Genomic DNA, 19,896 nt, shown 5'->3' on the forward strand with positions numbered 1-19,896 from the left:
CCGTTTAGTTGTGTAAAGAACGTCCACAGCACAGTGGTTAAATACTTGATGTAAGCAACATATTTACAAATATTTCCTAACATAAAACCAATCAAACTACACAATAATTGATTTTGAGCTTCAGTGATTACAAAATAATTTTAAACCGAACAAAGTTTCAACGTACCATTTGCGATTCAGTACAACGAGAGAAATCCAACATACACCTCCCAACTGATCCACTGTTATCACACAGTTACATACTATAGAGACACAGACCTTAAAAAAATCACTACTCGAAATTACCACTTCAAAGCCTGAATAACCCGACTGGCTCTTGGACTTGAATCAAATTAGTACAACGTAAAAGTTATCAAATGAAGGTGATTTAAAATGAGGTTAAGGTGAAAAAAGAAATTAGGAATGAGAACACAACTACAAAGTGAAAGCTATATTAACAACACACACCTTTGGCAACAAATCCTCCTGCATCCCAAATGCCAACCTATTGCCTATGCATGACTGATGAACAGTAGTGGGCAACACAGGGAATAGTGTGTCATTCAGAATCCCATTTGTTATACAGTATTTTTAAAAACCTCACAGTGAAAAGTTATGCCCCTTTAAAAGTAAAGAACAGCATACAGTTACTTTCGCACGCACCCACACACGCACGCACACTAACACACACACACTTATTTAATATAAAAACATCTCAGAGTAGTTAAAACAACCTCTCCTCCCCAGTACCATGGTTGCAGTTGTTTGTTTGTCCTTCATTAAAGTTTGTTTTGGCTTGTACCAAAAACCATATCCAGAGGCTAACTGATCACATAGAAAAGAGAAAACACAACCTTATCTGGGTTAAGTAAGTCTGACATACAATAGAGGCCCTGAAAGGAACACAGAAGTCCATGTCAAGGCTGCTGTGTGTGTGTGAATGTGTGTGTGTGTGCATGTGTGTGTATGTGTGTGAATGTGTGTGTATGTAAGTGTGTGTATGTGTGTATGTGTGTGTATGTGTGTGAATATGTGTGTATGTGTGTGAATGTGTGTGTGAATGTGTGTGTGAATGTGTGTGTGTGTGTGTGTGAATGTGTGTGTGAATGTGTGTGTGTATGTGTGTGTGTGAATGTGTGTGTATGTGTGTGAATGTGTGTGTGTGTGTGTGTGAATGTGTGAATGTGTGTGTGTGAATGTGTGTGTATGTGTGTGTATGTGTGTGTATGTGTGTGTGTATGTGTGTGTATGTGTGTGAATGTGTGTGTATGTGTGTGAATGTGTGTGTATGTGTGTGAATGTGTGTATATGTGTGTGAATGTGTGTATGTGTGTGAATGTGTGTGTATGTGTGTGCAATTGAAAACCAAAGACCGATTTCTCAGATCTCCTTCATATTATCAAGCATATCAAGTTGGAAAAAAAAATAGACGCGTTCACCTCTGTCGAATACAGTGACATTGGTTTCCGTGGCAATTTCGTCAAAAGTGACAGGAAAAAAGCTGCATGGACAACATAGGTACGCAGTATTTCATTTCGCAGTCATTTCAGTTGTTCACTTCCGCAGTCATTTCACTTCTTCATTTTGCAGTCATTTCAAACGGAAATCAGTCAGTCCCTCAATCAAACATGGGTTCTTTGGTCATTTCGTCTTTCTCTCTTTCTCATCCTTGCATATTTCATGTGTTGCTTTTGTCACAAGGTGTCATGACAACAAATAAACTCAGTTCATCTCAGTGAAAAATAAATAGCGACTCTGAATGTGAAGTACAGCGCTCAACAAAACAAATAGCCTTTTGTTCAGTCATCTCCATCTAAGGCAACCGGTCATAATTATAACTCTTTTATATATTTTAAGTAGCTTTGTGTAAATGGTTTTAACGTAAAAGTTACTTCCTTGAGTGCATTCCGCATGGCACCCTATTCCATATACCTTTATTCTAGTGCACTAGTTTTGACCAGTGCCCTCAGCCAATGTAGGGAATAGGATTTCTTGAGTCCCAACCGCTGAAGTAGTGTGCATTAGAATACATGATCACACGGTACAACATGTCCTTCAAGGCGTCGAGCGGTTTCCTCCTTTAAGCCTGTAGTGTGTTCACGTGTCCCGGTGTTTCGTTGCCAAGTCGCCTCAGACTTCACTCGGTTGTACCCCCTTGCTCTCTCTTTTTCGCACTCTCTCACCTCCCCTTCTTTCTCTCACGCTCTCCATCCGCTCTGTCGCCGTTCGCGCCCTCCCTTTCCCGTCCCTCTTTCTGTCTTCCGACCCGCCTCTTTCTTCTTGTTCGTGAGCAGCCAAGGGGCAGTCCCGCGGCCACCGCTGGCTAACTGCCCAGGGGACCGTCGGGGCCGCTGGTGAGGAAGTATGTGTTCATCTCTCCTTTCCCCTTCACCTTGACCAGGCCGCGGTGGTCCAGCCTGTAACCGTTGTTCACTAGGACGTGGTACAGGTCTGTGGTCACCTGGGAGGAGACAGCACAAGGAATACATTAGTGTGTGCGTGCGTGCGCATGTGTGTGTCACTCTGTGTTGCTAATAGCAACATGTCCTACGATGGCCCAGTGGTCTAGGACTTTGCCTCCGATACACATGTAGTGCTGCGGCAGGGGTTTGAATCCCACCCCCTGCTTTTTCAGCAAAACCCCACACTGCCTTTTGCTCCTTTTTTGTCCAAAAAAAGCATAAAATGCCAGAAGATGTAGAAAAAATAAATAAAGAGACTTCACAGCTGCTATTTAAGTGTTGAATGCCATTCTGTTGTGTTCTTTTTCGTTACATTCCAATCTGTTTTATTATATTCTCTAATGAACAAGGCATTACATGGTGGAGGGAAGTGAACAGCTGTGAAAAACGAATTACACCCACTGGAAAGTTATTTTTTTTGGGGGGGGGGGGATACGAATATGTAATCTTCACCTCAGCACTACTGACAGATAAAGATAACCTAGTTTAACAAATAACACTGAAAGATTATATTTTACAATCCATTAAATGTCAAAAATTAACAGAAATGCATTTTGATAGTGTGGAAAAACAATAACACACCTAACTTTAATACCCCTTCATGTGGCCATTTCTTGTCTATCAGTCTTTTACATCGACTGAGAGAATTGTGGCCCAGTGTTGCTTCAACTCTGTCTTGTTGGAGGGCTTTCTTGGATGCATGGCACACTTCAAGCATTTTGTTAGGATTAAGATCTGGGCTTTGACTCCACAACCCTACATCTCTTTTTAAGTAATTCTGTTGTAGCTTTGTTTTGTGTGTTTTGGATCATTGTCCTGTTGCAATGTCCAGTTCAGCTTCAGCTTTTTGACAGATGGCCTCACATTCTCACAAGAACTGTCTGGTAGATTATGGAATTCAGTGTTGAATCAATGATGACAAGTTGGTCATCTGGGCAGACCAAGTTTCTAATCTTTATGGAAGGCTGGACCCTCCTAAGTTACTCTCTAATGATTTTCTAATAATTTGCACCTGTTTAGGCACACCTGATTCTACTTTTAGCCATTTTATGTGATGACTAAACTTTTCCGCTTAAGGGAAATACATTCAGTTCATTTGAATTGCCTGCCTGATATCAAAGTTAAATACGCTTTGCGTGACATGTATGAATTGGTTTATCTATATCAATGAGGTTGGAATTTAGTTCAAATACCCACATCATTTCAGCAGCGTGTCGTCTTTGTAATAATTCATGTTCATCCAGCAGGGGGCAGCACTAGTCCCAGGAAAGCAGTCATTCATTGACTTTCCTCAGAACCATTTTGAGATTCACCCTCCACCCCCCCCCCCCCCACCCCCCTGTCAGAGTCCCGCGGCACTGGCCTGAGACAGCGCTGCATGGTCCCCTCTGTCCGTGCAGGCCCACACCTGAACCCTCACCCCTGGACGTCTGGGGTGATGTGCATGCAGAAAGTGAGCTGGTACGACACATCATCGGTTCATCGTCCATTTAATTGAAATAAAAAGAAAAGCATTTCAATGGTTGTCAGTGGACTGCCGTCAGTCACTGTCAATCAGTAGACACTCTTATTCAGAGAGGCGGGAGCAGTCATGGTTAAGTGCATTGCTCTATTATACGTGTATTCTCTGGTCTGATTCGAACTGTCCAACAGCTCTTGCCTACTAAGCCCTCTACGCACTTGTGCTGCACACAACTGGAATAAACTACCAGAAGATCTTAGACGTGCCCCAAACGAGCCCCAAACTTATCCATTTTTAAATCCAGGTTAAAAACATTTCTCTTTTCGAGTGCCTATGACTGAGCACTTAAACTTAACCACGCTGTTTAGCCTTATAGCTTCCTATGTTTTTATCCAGTTTTTATTATTTTTATATTTTTTATTCTATTTTTTATTATTAAGATGTTTTCATTTGTTTTGATGTTTTCATTTGAGTATTTATTTTTATGTTATTGTGTATATATATATGTGTATATATATATATATATATATATATATATATTTCTATTTATTTTTTTCCTTCTTTGTAAAGCACATTGAATTGCTTCAATGTATGAATTTTACTATTTTAATAAACTAGCTTGCTTACCCTTGCTTTGCCACCCGCTTTGCAGTGGGGGGAAAAAAAGGTGATTGCAAAACGTACCTGTATGCAGTCTGGGACTCCGGTGCTGTCCATTCGACTGGCCACATTGACCGTGTTCCCCCAGATATCGTATTGGGGCTTCCTGGCCCCGATCACCCCAGCCACCACCGGACCCATGTTGAGGCCTGAATGAGGAGACGGCACACGGTCAATTTGGCTCCCAGCGTCCATCTACCTCCATCTTTGGAACCTCCTCCATAGGCTTCCCTGTTCTATCCTAGAACAATGCAACCTCTGCAGGCTTTTGTTTAAGCACAGCACTTTTTACCCAATTCAAGGGGACAACTGATGGGGCCTCATGAGTGGCGCTGAGATCTAAAGGCAAATTCGGTCGGCTGGCCCTTGCCTTCTAACAGCTCCTTGGAGGTTTTTAAGTCTTGCAAGCTAATGGTGGTCATTAGCAGGTTGAAGCAGTGTCCTCTAAGACGCTTGGTTACTGCTGAATTTCTGGTTGAGTTAACATTGTGATGAGAAGCCAAACAGCTTGGCAGGACGGGCTTTGGAGGACACATGCTGTTCTTCCACTCTCCTGACACCGCAGGGAGTTGCATTGATGAGGCAAGGCCATGATCACAACTTGGATACCACGAAAATAAATACAAAATAAACCATAACCAACAATCGACTACTGCTGCTCTCCGACAACTGGACCGATCCACATTCATTCTCAGTGTCGTCTTCGAAAAAGCAACATGTTGCCCCAGAAGTAACACAACTCACCTATCTTCATCTGGAAGTTATTGAAGGAGTGTTCGTTGATGTACTTCATCTGTTCCCGGAGTCTCATAGCGTAGTCCGCCAGGGCCAGGATGTGTGAGCGTCCCTCGCGGTCGTAGGTTGAGTCATTAAGCCCAGAGGCTGCCATGTAAGTGCTACCGATGGTCTTTATCTTCTCCAGCTGACGAAACTTGTCTTCGCTGATGATCTGGGGCGGCAGTCAAGTTGGGAAATTACAAGTCTTATTTTTTGGGGACATGAGATAACAGAAGTGAAAGGTCGATTGTAAAAAGGGACAGTTAATCCAAATAGCTCCAAATGCGCCCAATGAGGCAGCCCCCCAAAACCCCCGTGGACTTCCAAAGCAAGAATTTGGTTGGACCACGTGTCACATTGACGACTAAGTGAAGTTAATCATTAACATAATCCTGCATGGCTATGCTTACGTTTTGCTTCTATTGCTGTCTGGTGGCTTTCACTCCTGTCCATCCCTTTTCAATCCACATCCTTTATGCCTTGGGATCTTCCACTCCTCCACCGTGGCTCATTCCTTCCCCATTTTTCTTTCCGTTCTACCCCCTCCCATCCCCTCACGGACTCGTGGAAGTGTAATGGGGATGGAAACAAACCTCGTCGAAGTCGGCGATGATCTCGTTGAGCAGCCTGAGACACTCCACTCCTTCGTTGTTGGCCTCCAGCTCCACGTAGAACTCTGAGAAGTTGGAGATGGAGGCGAACATCACCGCCACGCACTCACACGACTGGTAGTAGAGCTCGTCGTTCCTGCGCTCGCGTGCCAGGAAGTGTGCGGCCACGTCTTTAGGGAGGATGTTGTGGAGGAGGCGCCGATTGTACGCCTGAAGCTCCTCCATCTCCTCTTTCTCTTCAGTGGCCTGGAGGGGTAATCAGACTTTTTAAAAACAGTTTGTTTATATATATTGTTTGTGTGTGTATATGTGCGTGTATGCGCGTCTTACCTGCAGCTTCCACAGGAAGTCGAGGCGTGCGGTAGACTCCACTTGCTGAGCGTGCAGGTACAGAGCCAAGACAAACACCGTCAAGATGACAGGGGTCATGACCTTTAGGGACACCTTGGTGACTCTCTCCTGGCTGGAGGGGGAGGGGGTCAGTACCAAAAAAAAAAATCTAACAATCAACAAACCACTAGGTCAAGGAGCGACATGTAGCCAAATCTAACCAGTCACTGGAAGTTGTTCTCGGTCAACATATTTGATTCAATAAGGTGAAATAAATAATAACATGTATAATCTACAGCTCAATTAATCAGCAAATAATTACAATCAATCAGTTAATCACATTCCTAGCTGACGAGACACAGGGAGAGGATTGATTGTGTTGATCCAAACACACACACACACACACACACACCCACACACAAACAAACAAATTAACTTACCATGTCTCTGTAAGTGTTTCATTGGAACTTGTCAACCATTCTAGAGAGTCATTCACAGAGCTAAGGACGAAAGTAAATACAAGTTGAGTAAATACATTTAACCTTTAAAAGCCCTTTTTCCATTACTGACACAGTCAGACATGCCAACTATGACTAGAATGGTATATGTGTCTTCATGAGCTTGATCTGTGGACTACACTGTGATTTGTGTACATGGGAAAAGATCCCCACACAGACAGTCCCTGCAATGAACATAAAACCCTGAAATATCAGTCGCTGCAATGAACGCAAACCCTGAAATATCAGTCCCTGCAATGAACGCAAACCCTAAAATATCAGTCCCTGCAATGAACATAAAACCCTGAAATATCAGTCCCTGCAATGAACGCAAACCCTGAAATATCAGTCCCTGCAATGAACGTAAAACCCTGAAATATCAGTCCCTGCAATGAACGTAAAACCCTGAAATATCAGTCCCTGCAATGAACGTAAAACCCTGAAATATCAGTCCCTGCAATGAACGTAAAACCCTGAAATATCAGTCCCTGCAATGAACGTAAAACCCTGAAATATCAGTCCCTGCAATGAACGTAAAACCCTGAAATATCAGTCCCTGCAATGAACGTAAAACCCTGAAATATCAGTCCCTGCAATGAACGTAAAACCCTGAAATATCAGTCCCTGCAATGAACGTAAAACCCTGAAATATCAGTCCCTGCAATGAACGTAAAACCCTGAAATATCAGTCCCTGCAATGAACGTAAAACCCTGAAATAGCAGTCCCTGCAATGAACGTAAAACCTGAAATATCAGTCCCTGCAATGAACGTAAACCCTGAAATATCAGTCCCTGCAATGAACGTAAAACCCTGAAATATCAGTCCCTGCAATGAACGTAAGACCCTGAAATATCAGTCCCTGCAATGAACGTAAAACCCTGAAATATCAGTCCCTGCAATGAACGTAAAACCCTGAAATATCAGTCCCCACAAGGTTTTTAGGCAGATCCCCTCTAAGAAAAATCTAATTTCAAGTTTGGGGGTTAGGTTAAGGGAAAACATTTTGGGCCAAACATCAGGCATGGTGTTACAATTGTGGTTACTTTTAGGGTTTGGCAGTAACTGGTTAGGGTTAGGCATTATGGCTAGGTTAAGTTTGCACCAAAAAAGCTTATTGAGGTTAACGTTAGGCTATGGGTATAGATTTCTGGTTCAGGGTTCGTTCTCCAGTCCCCCACAAATATAGAAAAAATAAAGAGTGTGGGTGTGTGTGTGTGTGTGACTCACAGGGTGTTGACGGTGAGAAGCAGGTCTGCGTTGTCAAACAGGACCACCTGGGGCCATTCGACCAGCAGCAGGAAGGTGATCTGAATGAGCAACATGAGGGCCAGCTTCCCAATACTACTGATGTGTAGGAACACACTGCAGGCCAGCAGGGTCAGAAGAACACTGTAGCAGAAATACTGAAGGAGGAGCATAGAAGAAGAGGAGGGGCTTAGAACATTAGCAGAAATACCGGAGGAGGGGCTGAGAACGCTAGCAGAAATACTGGAGGGGAACAGAGGAGGAACTTCACACCACTCCTTTAAAATCCTACTTTTACTAATCCTAACTCTAAACCTTACTCAATTCTTAAGCTAACCGTACCTTTAACCACCAAAAAGGTATACCAAGACTTAACCTAACCCTAATTCTAACCCTACCCCCAACTGTAGTCTTCTCCCTAAACCCAGCAAAAGGCCCAATTAGTCAAATTTTTATGATTCAACCAGAGTTTCAAGGCATTTCTGTCCCAATATATAGTTAGAAAGACACAAACACACACACACACACACACACACACACACACTACTGTAGCATCCCTGCTGGTCTCACCTCAGGGAAGTGGCATGGTGTGTTCTGACTGGGACAGAGGGTGAGTCTGTCTGGTGCAGACTGCGTCAGATTGTTCAGCAGACACAGGGTGACCAGGCTGGAGGAGAGGTTCCGCTCACGCATCACACAGTCCACCAAGCCCTCTCTGTCACAGGTGAACTACGGAGAGACACAAGCCCGGCTACCTTCAGAAACAAACTGTACAGCTCAAACATGAAATAAAAAATGGATAATAAAATAAACACACTAATTACTGGTCCAAAGAAACCAAAGTGCCTTGTTTACAAAAGTCCCAAATCACCAGCATAGCGAACTGATGAGGAAGCTCATGGAGTTGTGCATGCTAACAACCAGTAAGTACGAACCAATAAACTCGCTCGCACATTTTCTGAGCAAGTACTGTGGTTACAGCAGCCATACTAACATACTAACCCTGTTGTAACGGCCCTGCGAAAAACGTCCTTTTACCTCAGAACAAGGGTTGTTGTGTTTTGTGCATGGGAGAGGAGGAGTCAATACCATGTTAACGAAGGCTGAGATGAAGAGAAGGAGGATGGTGAGAACTCCCACAAGAGTGCTGTTGGTACGGGACTGGACTATCTTCTTAGTCACCACTTGCAAGGCTGCTGGGAAGAGCTGAGGTGGACAGACAGACAAGCAGGCAGAGGGAGAGAGACAGCCAAGCAAGCAGAGAGTGAGAGACAGACCGGATGGATAGACAGACAGACGGAGAGAGACAGTCAGACAGACAGGACGGACAGAGTGGCAGAGAGAGAGAAAAGGGGAGAGCGTTCTTAAGGAATGTGTAATAAATTATTCAAATTCCAGTATTATTTCTATGTATAGACGACTGTGTGACATAAGAACGGCGGCTCAAAGAGATGGCCCCTTGCATAGCCTGCGGGGGGGGTATGTGGGCTGGGGATGTAGAAAGCCCCCCCGTCGTGGCCTCAGTACCCCCTGACGATGTTCTGAAGTTAATAATTATCTTTAGTCCTCAGCCGAAGGGCACGCGTGGTCACCTCAACTAGCTGTTCGGTAACAACGCACGCTGAGCCCTCCCCAGACGCCTCATTATAACATCTCCCATAGTGACACTCCCTTACCTTGATGCAGGAGTAGATGGCACAGATGAAGAGGATGTTGACAAGGATGATGAAGATGCTGATGTAGATACCCAGCATGAGAGGTGTGCTGTGAAACAGAAGAAGTTGAGTGACTGGGTAACTGCTCCTCAGGTCCAGGGCTTCATAGTGCCTGTAACTCCCTTGAGCCAGATAGGTCGATACATTATGACTTTTGAATTCAGTCTCATTTGATTGTAATACTTACTGTGGAAAGATGATGATCTGAATCAAACTGATGAAGCAGAAGACCAACAGAGCGCACGCCACGTAGCCACCAAAGCGGTCATCCACCTTCTTGGAGTACTGAAAGCAACAATGAGGACGAGTAATTGAGAACAGGGACGTGCCATCACAACACTCCATTGTCACATTCATCTGAAAATGTGCAAATCCGAAATCCCTTCAGTCTTCGATTTTTCTACTTTTTGTCCCCTCTCAAAGCATGTTCAAAGGCATAAAAAACACAGATTTGACAGCTAGCAATGTTTCCAGGGACAGCCACGCAATCGATCTAAGACGCAATATCTCCTTATAACCTTCTGTGCGTCTTTAGTCTGACACATTGTGTCCTGGAGTGTCTTTATATGTAATAAAGCTCCATCAACCAATCTTATCATTGTGAATTTAAACTCCTCCCACCTTCTTCTCCAGCTCTTTAGTCTGGAAGGTGAGCAGGAACTTCTTGACGTGGTCTTTGCGGAGCTGGTCGATGCTGCGGGCGTCAATGGCTCGGCCCAGAAACTCATCCACCTCATCCTCAGGGTTTAGAGCCTCCTGGGTGCAACGGCTACAGACAGAAAGAGAGGATGACAGACAGAGTCATGAGAAAATGCAGACAGAGAGACAGGACAACAGACAGAGTCACGTGAAAATGCAGACGGAGAGACAGGACAACAGACAAAGTCACGAGAAAATGTAGACTGAGAGACAGGACAACAGTCAAAGTCACGTGAAAATGCAGACGGAGAGACAGGACAACAGACAAAGTCACGAGAAAATGTAGACTGAGAGACAGGACAACAGACAGAGTCACGTGAAAATGCAGACGGAGAGACAGGACAACAGTCAAAGTCACGAGAAAATGTAGACCGAGAGACAGGACAACAGACAGAGTCATGAGAAAATGCAGACAGAGAGACAGGACAACAGACAGAGTCACGTGAAAATGCAGACGGAGAGACAGGACAACAGACAAAGTCACGAGAAAATGTAGACCGAGAGACAGGACAACAGACAGAGTCATGAGAAAATGCAGACAGAGAGACAGGACAACAGACAGAGTCACGAGAAAATGCAGAGAGACAGGACAACAGACAGAGTCATGAGAAAATGCTGAACAGAGAGACAGGACAACAGACAGAGTCATGAGAAAATGCAGCCAGAGAGACAGGACAACAGACAGAGTCATGAGAAAATGCAGACAGAAAGAGAGGACAATAGACAGAGTCATGAGAAAATGCAGACAGAGAGACAGGACAACAGAAGGAGTAATGAGAAAATGCAGACAGAGAGACAGGACCACAGACAGAGTCAAGAAGAAATACAGACAGGAAAACAGAACAGCAAACAGTATCATGGTGAGACAAACACTGATAAAAGAGAACAGATCAGATGTAATCAAGTGTTTATCAACAGTCAACAAATCCTTTTTGAACCCCTGCAGGCCTCTGTGCCAGTGATTAAAACCAAACAGTGTAATAGTGCAGGCCTGGAATCTGACCCTACAACCAACAGTCCTCTTCTAAACCCCACTCCATGGTAATTAACACCGCGCCAATCACTCCTCAGTGACACACACACAGTAACCCAGTAATACTGTCTGGGTGAATAGCTACACAACATACACACGGTAACCTAGTAACCACTCATCCAAAACTCACTTGTCTTGTCTAGATGGTTCATCAATTCCCTGGGAAAAGAGAGATAAGGAGAACGAGAGTGAGAACACGGGGAACAGGGGAGATTAGGTTTTAGACATGTAGCCAGTATAAACCACAGTGAAGCCAAGCCATGGCAAAACACACACACACACACATCTGCCCAGATAATCCCTGGGAGCCAGACTGATGTTTTAATTAATGCTGTGAGGATTCAAATTACACCCTCCTTTCTCCTGGGCACAACCCCTCAGAGAAGAGAGAGAGAGGAGAAGGACAGGAGATTGGATGTGGGAAGAGGGGGGGGTAGGAGGACATGAGAAGGGTTAATGGAGATGATTAATCAGAGCCGAGGCCTTGTTGCTATAAGTCATAACAGACCCAGTTGCCAGTGATCCACTGACTGTCTGTAAACGTCCACTAACTTCCAATGGGAGCTCAGGTTTCCATTAAGCCCAGTGGGGCGTTCTAACTCCGCAGTGGTCCTGATGGATCTGCATAATCGTTAGCCGATTACTGTTTTCCATTGGCTTCAGGCCTGTCACACGCGTGATTAAAGCTGAGGTAATCGTTATACCAGCCTGTGGTCTAAATGGGGGACACAACTGTACCCCCAAATAAAGACAAACAGGTCCAACTGCCCACAACTGACAACACACGACGGAAACGGCTCAACTATGGTTTTTGTTATTTTTATATGATTTAATTTTACACGTTTGAAGCTTGGTCCACTGTGTTGTCCATCCCTGTTCAGTCCTCTGCCTGTGGTCTACGCAGGCACGGCCCACACCGCGTCTAAAACCCTTCTTGTCTTGAGCTCCCTGCCCCCCGCAAAAAACCCCATGTGGAATTCCTGGTCTCCCGTTGTACTTGGACCTGTCAATCTGTTGTAAACTGCTTCCTGGGCCTGATGAACACAGGGATTTATCCCGGAACCACCGGTGTCTCTCTCTGCATTCTGGCTGGGTTGTCCCACGGCCCCAGAGCGTCTGGTGGTGGGCCTCACCTGTCTCCTTTCGCTCACCTGTCTACGTCCTCTTGTTAATTGTATGCTGTCAATGTCACTCGGGGCAGCCGTTTCCGAAAACCGGCAGTCAACCCCCAGTGACACAGAGACAATTTTGCGCCTCTGACGGACTCCAGGCTCAGTTGTTATGCGGCAACAAAAATCCAAACACCTGGCAGGTGCCCCGCACACATGGGGGGCAGGGGGTGAAGACTAATCATCATAGATATGGAAAAATGACTACTTTGCCTTTATCCGTCTGCACTCTGCTGGCTCACATCCAGCGTTACACGTTACTCAGTAACCAAGAAAAACATCAAGCTGTTACTGTACCTTGGTGTCATGCTAACGGACAGCGGAGGGGGTAGAAATGTAAAACAAATAAATCAGCAAATGCCCATTAAATCTCTGCATCTTAAACTAAGATGAATTGGCGTCCCAGACCAAAACACAGAATTTAAATCATGTCTGATTAATCCCTGTAATATTAGACTTGTCCCTCAGACACTATCTTGCATTTCAGTCCTTTAAAAGCAACACTGGAAACTGGCAAGAATCCTGAACAAACTTTAATATCTAACTGGTGAATTAGAGCCGAATGATGACAAGCAGTCCCAGAATGTGTCTGTAAAAATGAAAAACAAAGCTAGGCACTCATCTGTTCTTGATGTGGAATTATTATGGACCAGTGTTTTTGGCCGAGTATCAGCCCCATGAAGGGGTGAGCAGTTCATCTGTCTGGAGTCCTTGGTCCTGGAGAAACCTGTGTCAGGCACCCAGCATGGCTTCAGGCCCTCAGAGACCAATAGATCCTCACAGAAAACATTTTTTCCCCCAACTACATTCAAATGCACGACTGGTGTACAGAAGAAACTGTTGAAGGCAACGCAACCAAGTCTGATTTCAAGCCATAACAACATAGAAACAACATTGTTTAACAGGTTCATTGTTCCCATACAGATGTTGTGAATGATAAAAAACGTGATAGCTTGTAAGACGGAAACCACCTCTACAAATGTGGACAGCTCCTACAGACAGTGAGTCACTTGGCTGTGGTTGACTGTATAAAGCAGACAGGATGGCGCTACTGTTGGATTTAAGGTTAGAATGGGAAAAACATATTAGGCAAATGACGACTCAGTAAAACTGTGGTGCGCAAAACACTAACTTGGTAAAAAACGACTGGTGGAACTAGTCTCTGACACGGTACTAGACTGGGTGGAACTAATAGGGTTCACCAGTCAACGCCGTCACACTCAAAGGTTACCTCGACCAGTGACGGCGAGCTACGCTAACCGCCGTGTCCAGCCCTCATCCCTCCTTCCCAGAGTGTCCAGCCCTCATCCCTCCTTCCCAGAGTGTCCAGCCCTCATCCCTGCTTCCCAGAGTGTCCAGCCCTCATCCCTCCTTCCCAGAGTGTCCAGCCCTCATCCCTGCTTCCCAGAGTGTCCAGCCCTCATCCCTCCTTCCCAGAGTGTCCAGCCCTCATCCCTCCTTCCCAGAGTGTCCAGCCCTCATCCCTCCTTCCCAGAGTGTCCAGCCCTCATCCCTGCTTCCCAGAGTGTCCAGCCCTCATCCCTCCTTCCCAGAGTGTCCAGCCTTCATCCCTCCTTCCCAGAGTGTGTCACTGACCATCTGTCGGAAGACCTTGGAGTCCTTGGTCCTGGCGAACCGTGTGTCGGGCACCCAGCGCGGCATCAGGCCATCAGTGGAGTTGACACGGGCACGCTGCATCATGGCACTCTTGGCCATCGCGGCCTTCTCCTCTTTCTACACGGAGGGAACACACGCATCCACACAGTCACGACCGCGTGTCGTCAAACACCGCTGTTCATTCTACCGTTTCAAGAAGGAACACATGCTGTTTGATAATACTGCTTTTTGAACATCCGTTAATGAACACACATGAGAGAGAAAACGAATGAATTAATGAATAACTAAAGGCAATGAAATGACAAAATATCAGGAGAACCTGACAATGGATAATGAAGCATTCTCCTTTATCTTCTACTATAAATGAAAATCGATGAACCTATCTCATTGAACAGACAACAGACCCTTTTCTGGCTGCAGCCCAGCACCAGGAATGTCTCGATGTTGTTCTCCTTGAGATAGGTGTTCCTGTCCCCTCCGAACCCAGGTTCCACCTCATAGTCCCCATTCAGGTACTGTAGGGTGGCCTTGGTGATGTGGATACGCCTGAACACACACACACACACATAATCCCATACATTAATATCAGAGGACATTTTGCTATGTCTAGAATACCAGCAAGATACAATGAATACAGACACTTACTTAGGAGGTCCTGCATGTGGTTTAATTTATTATATTATTTTAATTCTGTATTTGTATTTCATTGTAATTTGTCTTTGAGTTATATGTCTTTAAGCCAAAGACAAAAGTAAAAAGGGATCCTAAAGACTGGAACCAAAGGGTTATCAGTGAATAAAGTACAACTTTACAGGAGTTTGTCATTTTGCATTGGTGGGAGGAGCTTACCCTGCCGCGCCCCCTGCCTCCATGTGATTGGCTAACGTGACATCATTGGACCAGACGTCAAACTGCCACTTCCTGAGTCCCAACACCCCACAGTGAACCCTGCCGCTATGGATACCAACACGCATGTTCACATTGACCCCTGTTACCTCTCTCACTAGCCTGCAAGGAAACGCACAAACATACACACACAGTTAAACACACCAAAAATCACCTGTCATCATAGATTCTATTTTTCTCACAAATTTAAAGACAAATGTAGATCAGTCACTATTGTATTTGTGCAGGCCAGTTGGGTCAGTGGTTACAGCATCTGACTAGTGACTGAAACATTGCTAGATCTACAGCCAGAGCCCGCCAAGGTGAATGTGTGATCTCAAGACCTTAGCAGGGAAGAATATTAAAACAAAATATGTCTGTGTGTGTGTGTGGGTGTGTGCATGTGTGTGTGAGAGAGCCTTACGAGATGGCCTCTATCATGTCGACGCCCATCTCCACACAGCAGTGGGCGTGGTCTGCACGGGGCTCAGGCAGACCAGATACGCAGTAGTAGCAGTCCCCGAGGATCTTTATCCTCAGACAGTGGTTCTCCTGTGGAACGCACATGCTCGGGATTAGAACGTAGTGGAGGTAATGAATGCATGTTGTTGTTGTTTTTTTTCTGGGAGGAGTTCTGCCATGAGGGAGACATTATCTATCTGTAAACCATCTCTTTTAGCATTACCCTCTGGCAAAATTTCAAGCCCTGTATAAGGGATTGCAGCAAGAGGTAACGTCTACAGTAGATAAATAAACATGTTGCACAAGCTAATAGAAAACACCCTGTTTCCCCCTTTGAAGCCTCAGGGATACCACTTAAACAATGTTGCATGTTCCTCCCGTGCTTGGCCTCCGCTGACCACCCAGGGCCACATAAACACATACAAGCTCACTTGTGCTTACGCACCCAGATGACATACATACACACTCATGTCCAGGTTTACATGCACTGTGGACTCTGGATCGGGTTTTCTTCAGGGCCCTCTCTGTCTTTTGCTCTGTTCATCTTTTCCCTCAAACCAGACCTGTCTTCTAGAAACATCCCAATTGCATGAAGCTCCCACCACCATGCACCCCCATGGGGATAGGCGGTACCTTGTTTTCTCGCATGACGTTGTTCGATTTTGGCCTCAAGAGACTAGAGAATCTTTTCCCTCTCAGAGTCCTTCAGGCGGCATATGATATGCCTTTTAGTCAGGAGTGGCTTCCGTCTAGCTATTAGGGTCTGATTGATGCAGAGATGGTTTTCCCTCTGGCAGGTTCTCCCATACCCGCAGAGGAACTCTGAAGCTATAAACTCTGAATCTATGCCTTGACACAGTTCTAACTCTAAAGTTTACACAGAGTTCCTTTGACTTCATGGTCCGGTATTTGCTCTGACACGCACTGTGAAGTGTGGGATCTGATACAGACAGATGTTTGCCTAAATCATGTCCAGTCAATTGAATTTGCCACAGGTGGACCCCAATCCAGTTCTAGAGACACCTCAAGAATGATCAAAGATCACAAGTACACTGCAAAAATGCATTGTCAACAGTTCCTTAAGAACAGTTTTTAGTTCATTTGGATGCATCACTTAACCAGGGAGAATATATAATGCCTGATGAAAGCACAATCTAAAATAAAATATAGTGCAAGTTATACACACATCCACACACACACCCACAGCTATACACACATCCACACACACACCCACAGCTATTGACACATCCACAGTTATACACACATCCACAGCTATACACACATCCACACACACACCCACAGCTATACACACATCCACACACACACCCACAGCTATTGACACATCCACAGTTACACACACACCCACAGCTATACACACATCCACACACACACCCACAGCTATTGACACATCCACAGTTATACACACATCCACACACACACCCACAGCTATACACACATCCACACCCACACCCACAGCTATACACACATCCACACCCACACCCACAGCTATTGACACATCCACAGTTATACACACATCCACAGCTATACACACACCTGCAGCTATAAACACACCTGCAGCTATAAACACACCTGCAGCTATAAACACACCTGCAGCTATACACACACCTGCAGCTATACACACACACGCAGCTATACATACACCTGCAGCTATACACACACCCGCAGCTATACACACACCCGCAGCTATACACACACCTGCAGCTATAAACACACCCGCAGCTATACACACTCCTGCAACTATACACACACCCGCAGCTATACACACACCCGCAGCTATAAACACACCCGCAGCTATACACACACCTGCAGCTATACACACACCCACAGCTATAAACACACCCCCAGCTAAACACACATCAAAAGAATTATGCATTAAATTAACATGTTTCTAAAATGCTTAAATTTTCTTTACATACAAGCTTACCCAAAACCCAAATTATGGATTTATCTTGTCTAATTTACAAATGCAAGACCTAATGGTCAAAACCTTAAAAATAATATAAAAGCTCTACTTCTGCAACAACAGCAGTTCAAAAGCTATATAGAAACAGCTGATATAAAATGTTGAATAAACAGATCATTGAAACATTGACAACTAGCTGCTTTACTGTAAGTTCTGTTTTATTTTTACATATTTGGAAGCAAAGATCATGTATGTTGGATTTATGTTGATCACTGACAGCTACTTCATGTTGCTAAAAAAGCATTTATTGCAGCAATTCTGTCACTTACAATTTTTATAAAGTTAAGACAACTCATTAACTTTTAGATTGTATGTTGCCATAAATGCACGCATTCGACAATCAACTACAAATGTACAGTGGTTTACAGTAAAAGGAAACTGAATTATAAAAAACAATTACTTTCATATTGTCTGCTGTAAGCAGGTAGAACTGAAAAATTTAAAGTAATGCAGTTTTTGTAATGCTTTCAACTGTAATATTTTGACTATATGTTCCTCATGGATGGAATACTTGCTAGTGATTTGCCAGAATGATCAAATAGTGAGTCCAGTTTGCCGTGTTTTGAGAGAGTTAGTGTATGTAGAGAACGTTTTTTGCATTTTGAAGATGAGTTGGTATTAAATGAACAAAATGTGGATTTGAGCCGAAAATTAACTATTTGGCAAATTGCGTGATGTAGGTGTGTTGCTGTGTTAAGTGTTTAGAAAAAGTGACTTAAGTATAGATAAATGCTTGTTAGCAATACTGGGGTGATGTCAGCCCAACATGTTTGAGGTGTTAGCAACTGCACATTTTACTTTCCGTAAAGCTGTTGCAACATACAGTTCAGGTTTTGTCACCAACTCTCTATAACTGTTGTGGTCTACTGAAAGCCAAAAGGCTGCCAAGCTGGAGATTTAAATGAAGTGGTTCTACAAAGTTTTTTTATCAATACCACCACTCACCATTGTATAACTAACTGTTTATCCTTGGCTTTGGATCACAAAACCACAGTTGTAAAAGCGCCAACAATTGTTCTAATTTTGATTACAGCGTGCGCAAAAGCTGTCGTTAGAATAGCCTGATACGTTCAGAATAGCCTGATATGTTCTTTTCAGCATGTAACGGTAAAAAGGTCCCATACAGTACAGTTACGAATATGTGTACTGTAACAGCTCTAGTTTTCATTTGTTTTGCACAATTTATGTTATAAAAACTGAAAAACTTATTACATGTTATGAATTTGCTCAAACGTATGACATAATACATAATCATTTAATAAGAATATTAAGAATTTGATTTGAAATAGAATTGTTGTGGCAGCCCTTTAAGTCTATAACACAACATGATGTGGAGAAAGTCAGGGGATCAGAATAGCTTCGAAAAGCACTGTTCATCACACATGCACAAGAAGATGATTGATGTATGCTATAATACTGAAATCAGACCAACTGCTCACCGAAGCCAGTTTGTCGAAACGAGCGAAAAGTTCATTGAGTGTCATAACCAGCTCCTGTGCAGTGCATTGTGACGCCAGGCTGGTGAATCCTTCAATGTCTGCAAACAATATGCTGTTGGAAAAAGAGAGGAAAAAAAACATGTAGAATGCAAGTGGAAGAGGCGGTTAAGTTTAGAGGCAGAAATAAAGAGAGAGAGAGAGAGAGAGAGACAGAGAGAGAGAGACAGAGAGAGAGAGAGAGAGAGAGAGAAAAGGGAAGAGACAGACACAGAGATCAATAGCCTGTAGTGAACATGGTCCAGCACCTCCCTGGAATCTATTCTGGTCTGTTTTCTGTCTGAGCCCATATAGGTCACATCTAGCTCGCTTTCAGCCCCCGTCCTCTCTCCAGTGCAGATGTCTTAGCATGACTCTTATTTCTAACTTATGATATTAATTAGAGGACAAAAAAACAACAACACTGCAACTGGCCAACAACAGATGGCACTGTTCACTCCTTTATCAGTGATCTGATTTAATGAAAGCAAATGACAGAATGACAGAAGATGTGTACGTGTAATTTGTGTACGTGTAATGACAGAAGGAACTAGATGGAGAATGTGCAGGACATGTCACTGTGTGAATTCAACACGTCTTCGTAGAGGGTGAAGACCTTAGCTTGTTGTCTTCTTGGTCAACAGGATGGTGGCCTCGGGCAGATCAGTGACCTAAAGTGTAACAGGCTGTCATGTCCTTGCTTCCTCCGTCCATGTTTGCCAAATGTCTCTCTAGGTTCATTGGAAGAACCAGTAGGAGGGACGTTGGATACTCTCTTCCAAGTATCATTAAAAGGAACATAGGAATTGTGTGTTCGGCAATTTAAGCCAATG

At 44.2% G+C, this 19,896-nt stretch overlaps 1 protein-coding gene across 2 annotated transcripts in view; it reads right to left on the reverse strand.

Annotated features, from left to right (window-relative positions):
- Positions 1-1,258: 1,258 nt before the first annotated feature.
- The window catches only part of LOC105010241 (adenylate cyclase type 6), a 55,154-nt gene continuing 36,516 nt past the window's right edge, over positions 1,259-19,896 (reverse strand). For both annotated transcript variants that reach the window (XM_013136355.3, XM_013136356.3), the window contains exons 6-23: positions 19,028-19,139; positions 15,567-15,694; positions 15,107-15,265; positions 14,662-14,803; positions 14,237-14,374; positions 11,602-11,630; positions 10,361-10,508; positions 9,927-10,024; positions 9,701-9,788; positions 9,114-9,230; positions 8,595-8,753; positions 8,007-8,182; positions 6,722-6,781; positions 6,282-6,414; positions 5,934-6,197; positions 5,308-5,512; positions 4,588-4,712; positions 1,259-2,440 (exon numbers count right to left, since the gene is read on the reverse strand). In XM_013136355.3, the coding sequence (XP_012991809.1) occupies positions 2,303-2,440; positions 4,588-4,712; positions 5,308-5,512; positions 5,934-6,197; positions 6,282-6,414; positions 6,722-6,781; positions 8,007-8,182; positions 8,595-8,753; positions 9,114-9,230; positions 9,701-9,788; positions 9,927-10,024; positions 10,361-10,508; positions 11,602-11,630; positions 14,237-14,374; positions 14,662-14,803; positions 15,107-15,265; positions 15,567-15,694; positions 19,028-19,139 (2,419 nt within the window). In that variant the 3' untranslated portion in view covers positions 1,259-2,302. The remainder of the gene's footprint in view (positions 2,441-4,587; positions 4,713-5,307; positions 5,513-5,933; positions 6,198-6,281; positions 6,415-6,721; positions 6,782-8,006; positions 8,183-8,594; positions 8,754-9,113; positions 9,231-9,700; positions 9,789-9,926; positions 10,025-10,360; positions 10,509-11,601; positions 11,631-14,236; positions 14,375-14,661; positions 14,804-15,106; positions 15,266-15,566; positions 15,695-19,027; positions 19,140-19,896) is intronic.

This window comes from Esox lucius, chromosome 12 (assembly GCF_011004845.1).
Source record: "Esox lucius isolate fEsoLuc1 chromosome 12, fEsoLuc1.pri, whole genome shotgun sequence".
NCBI classification, from domain to species: Eukaryota; Metazoa; Chordata; class Actinopteri; order Esociformes; family Esocidae; genus Esox; species Esox lucius.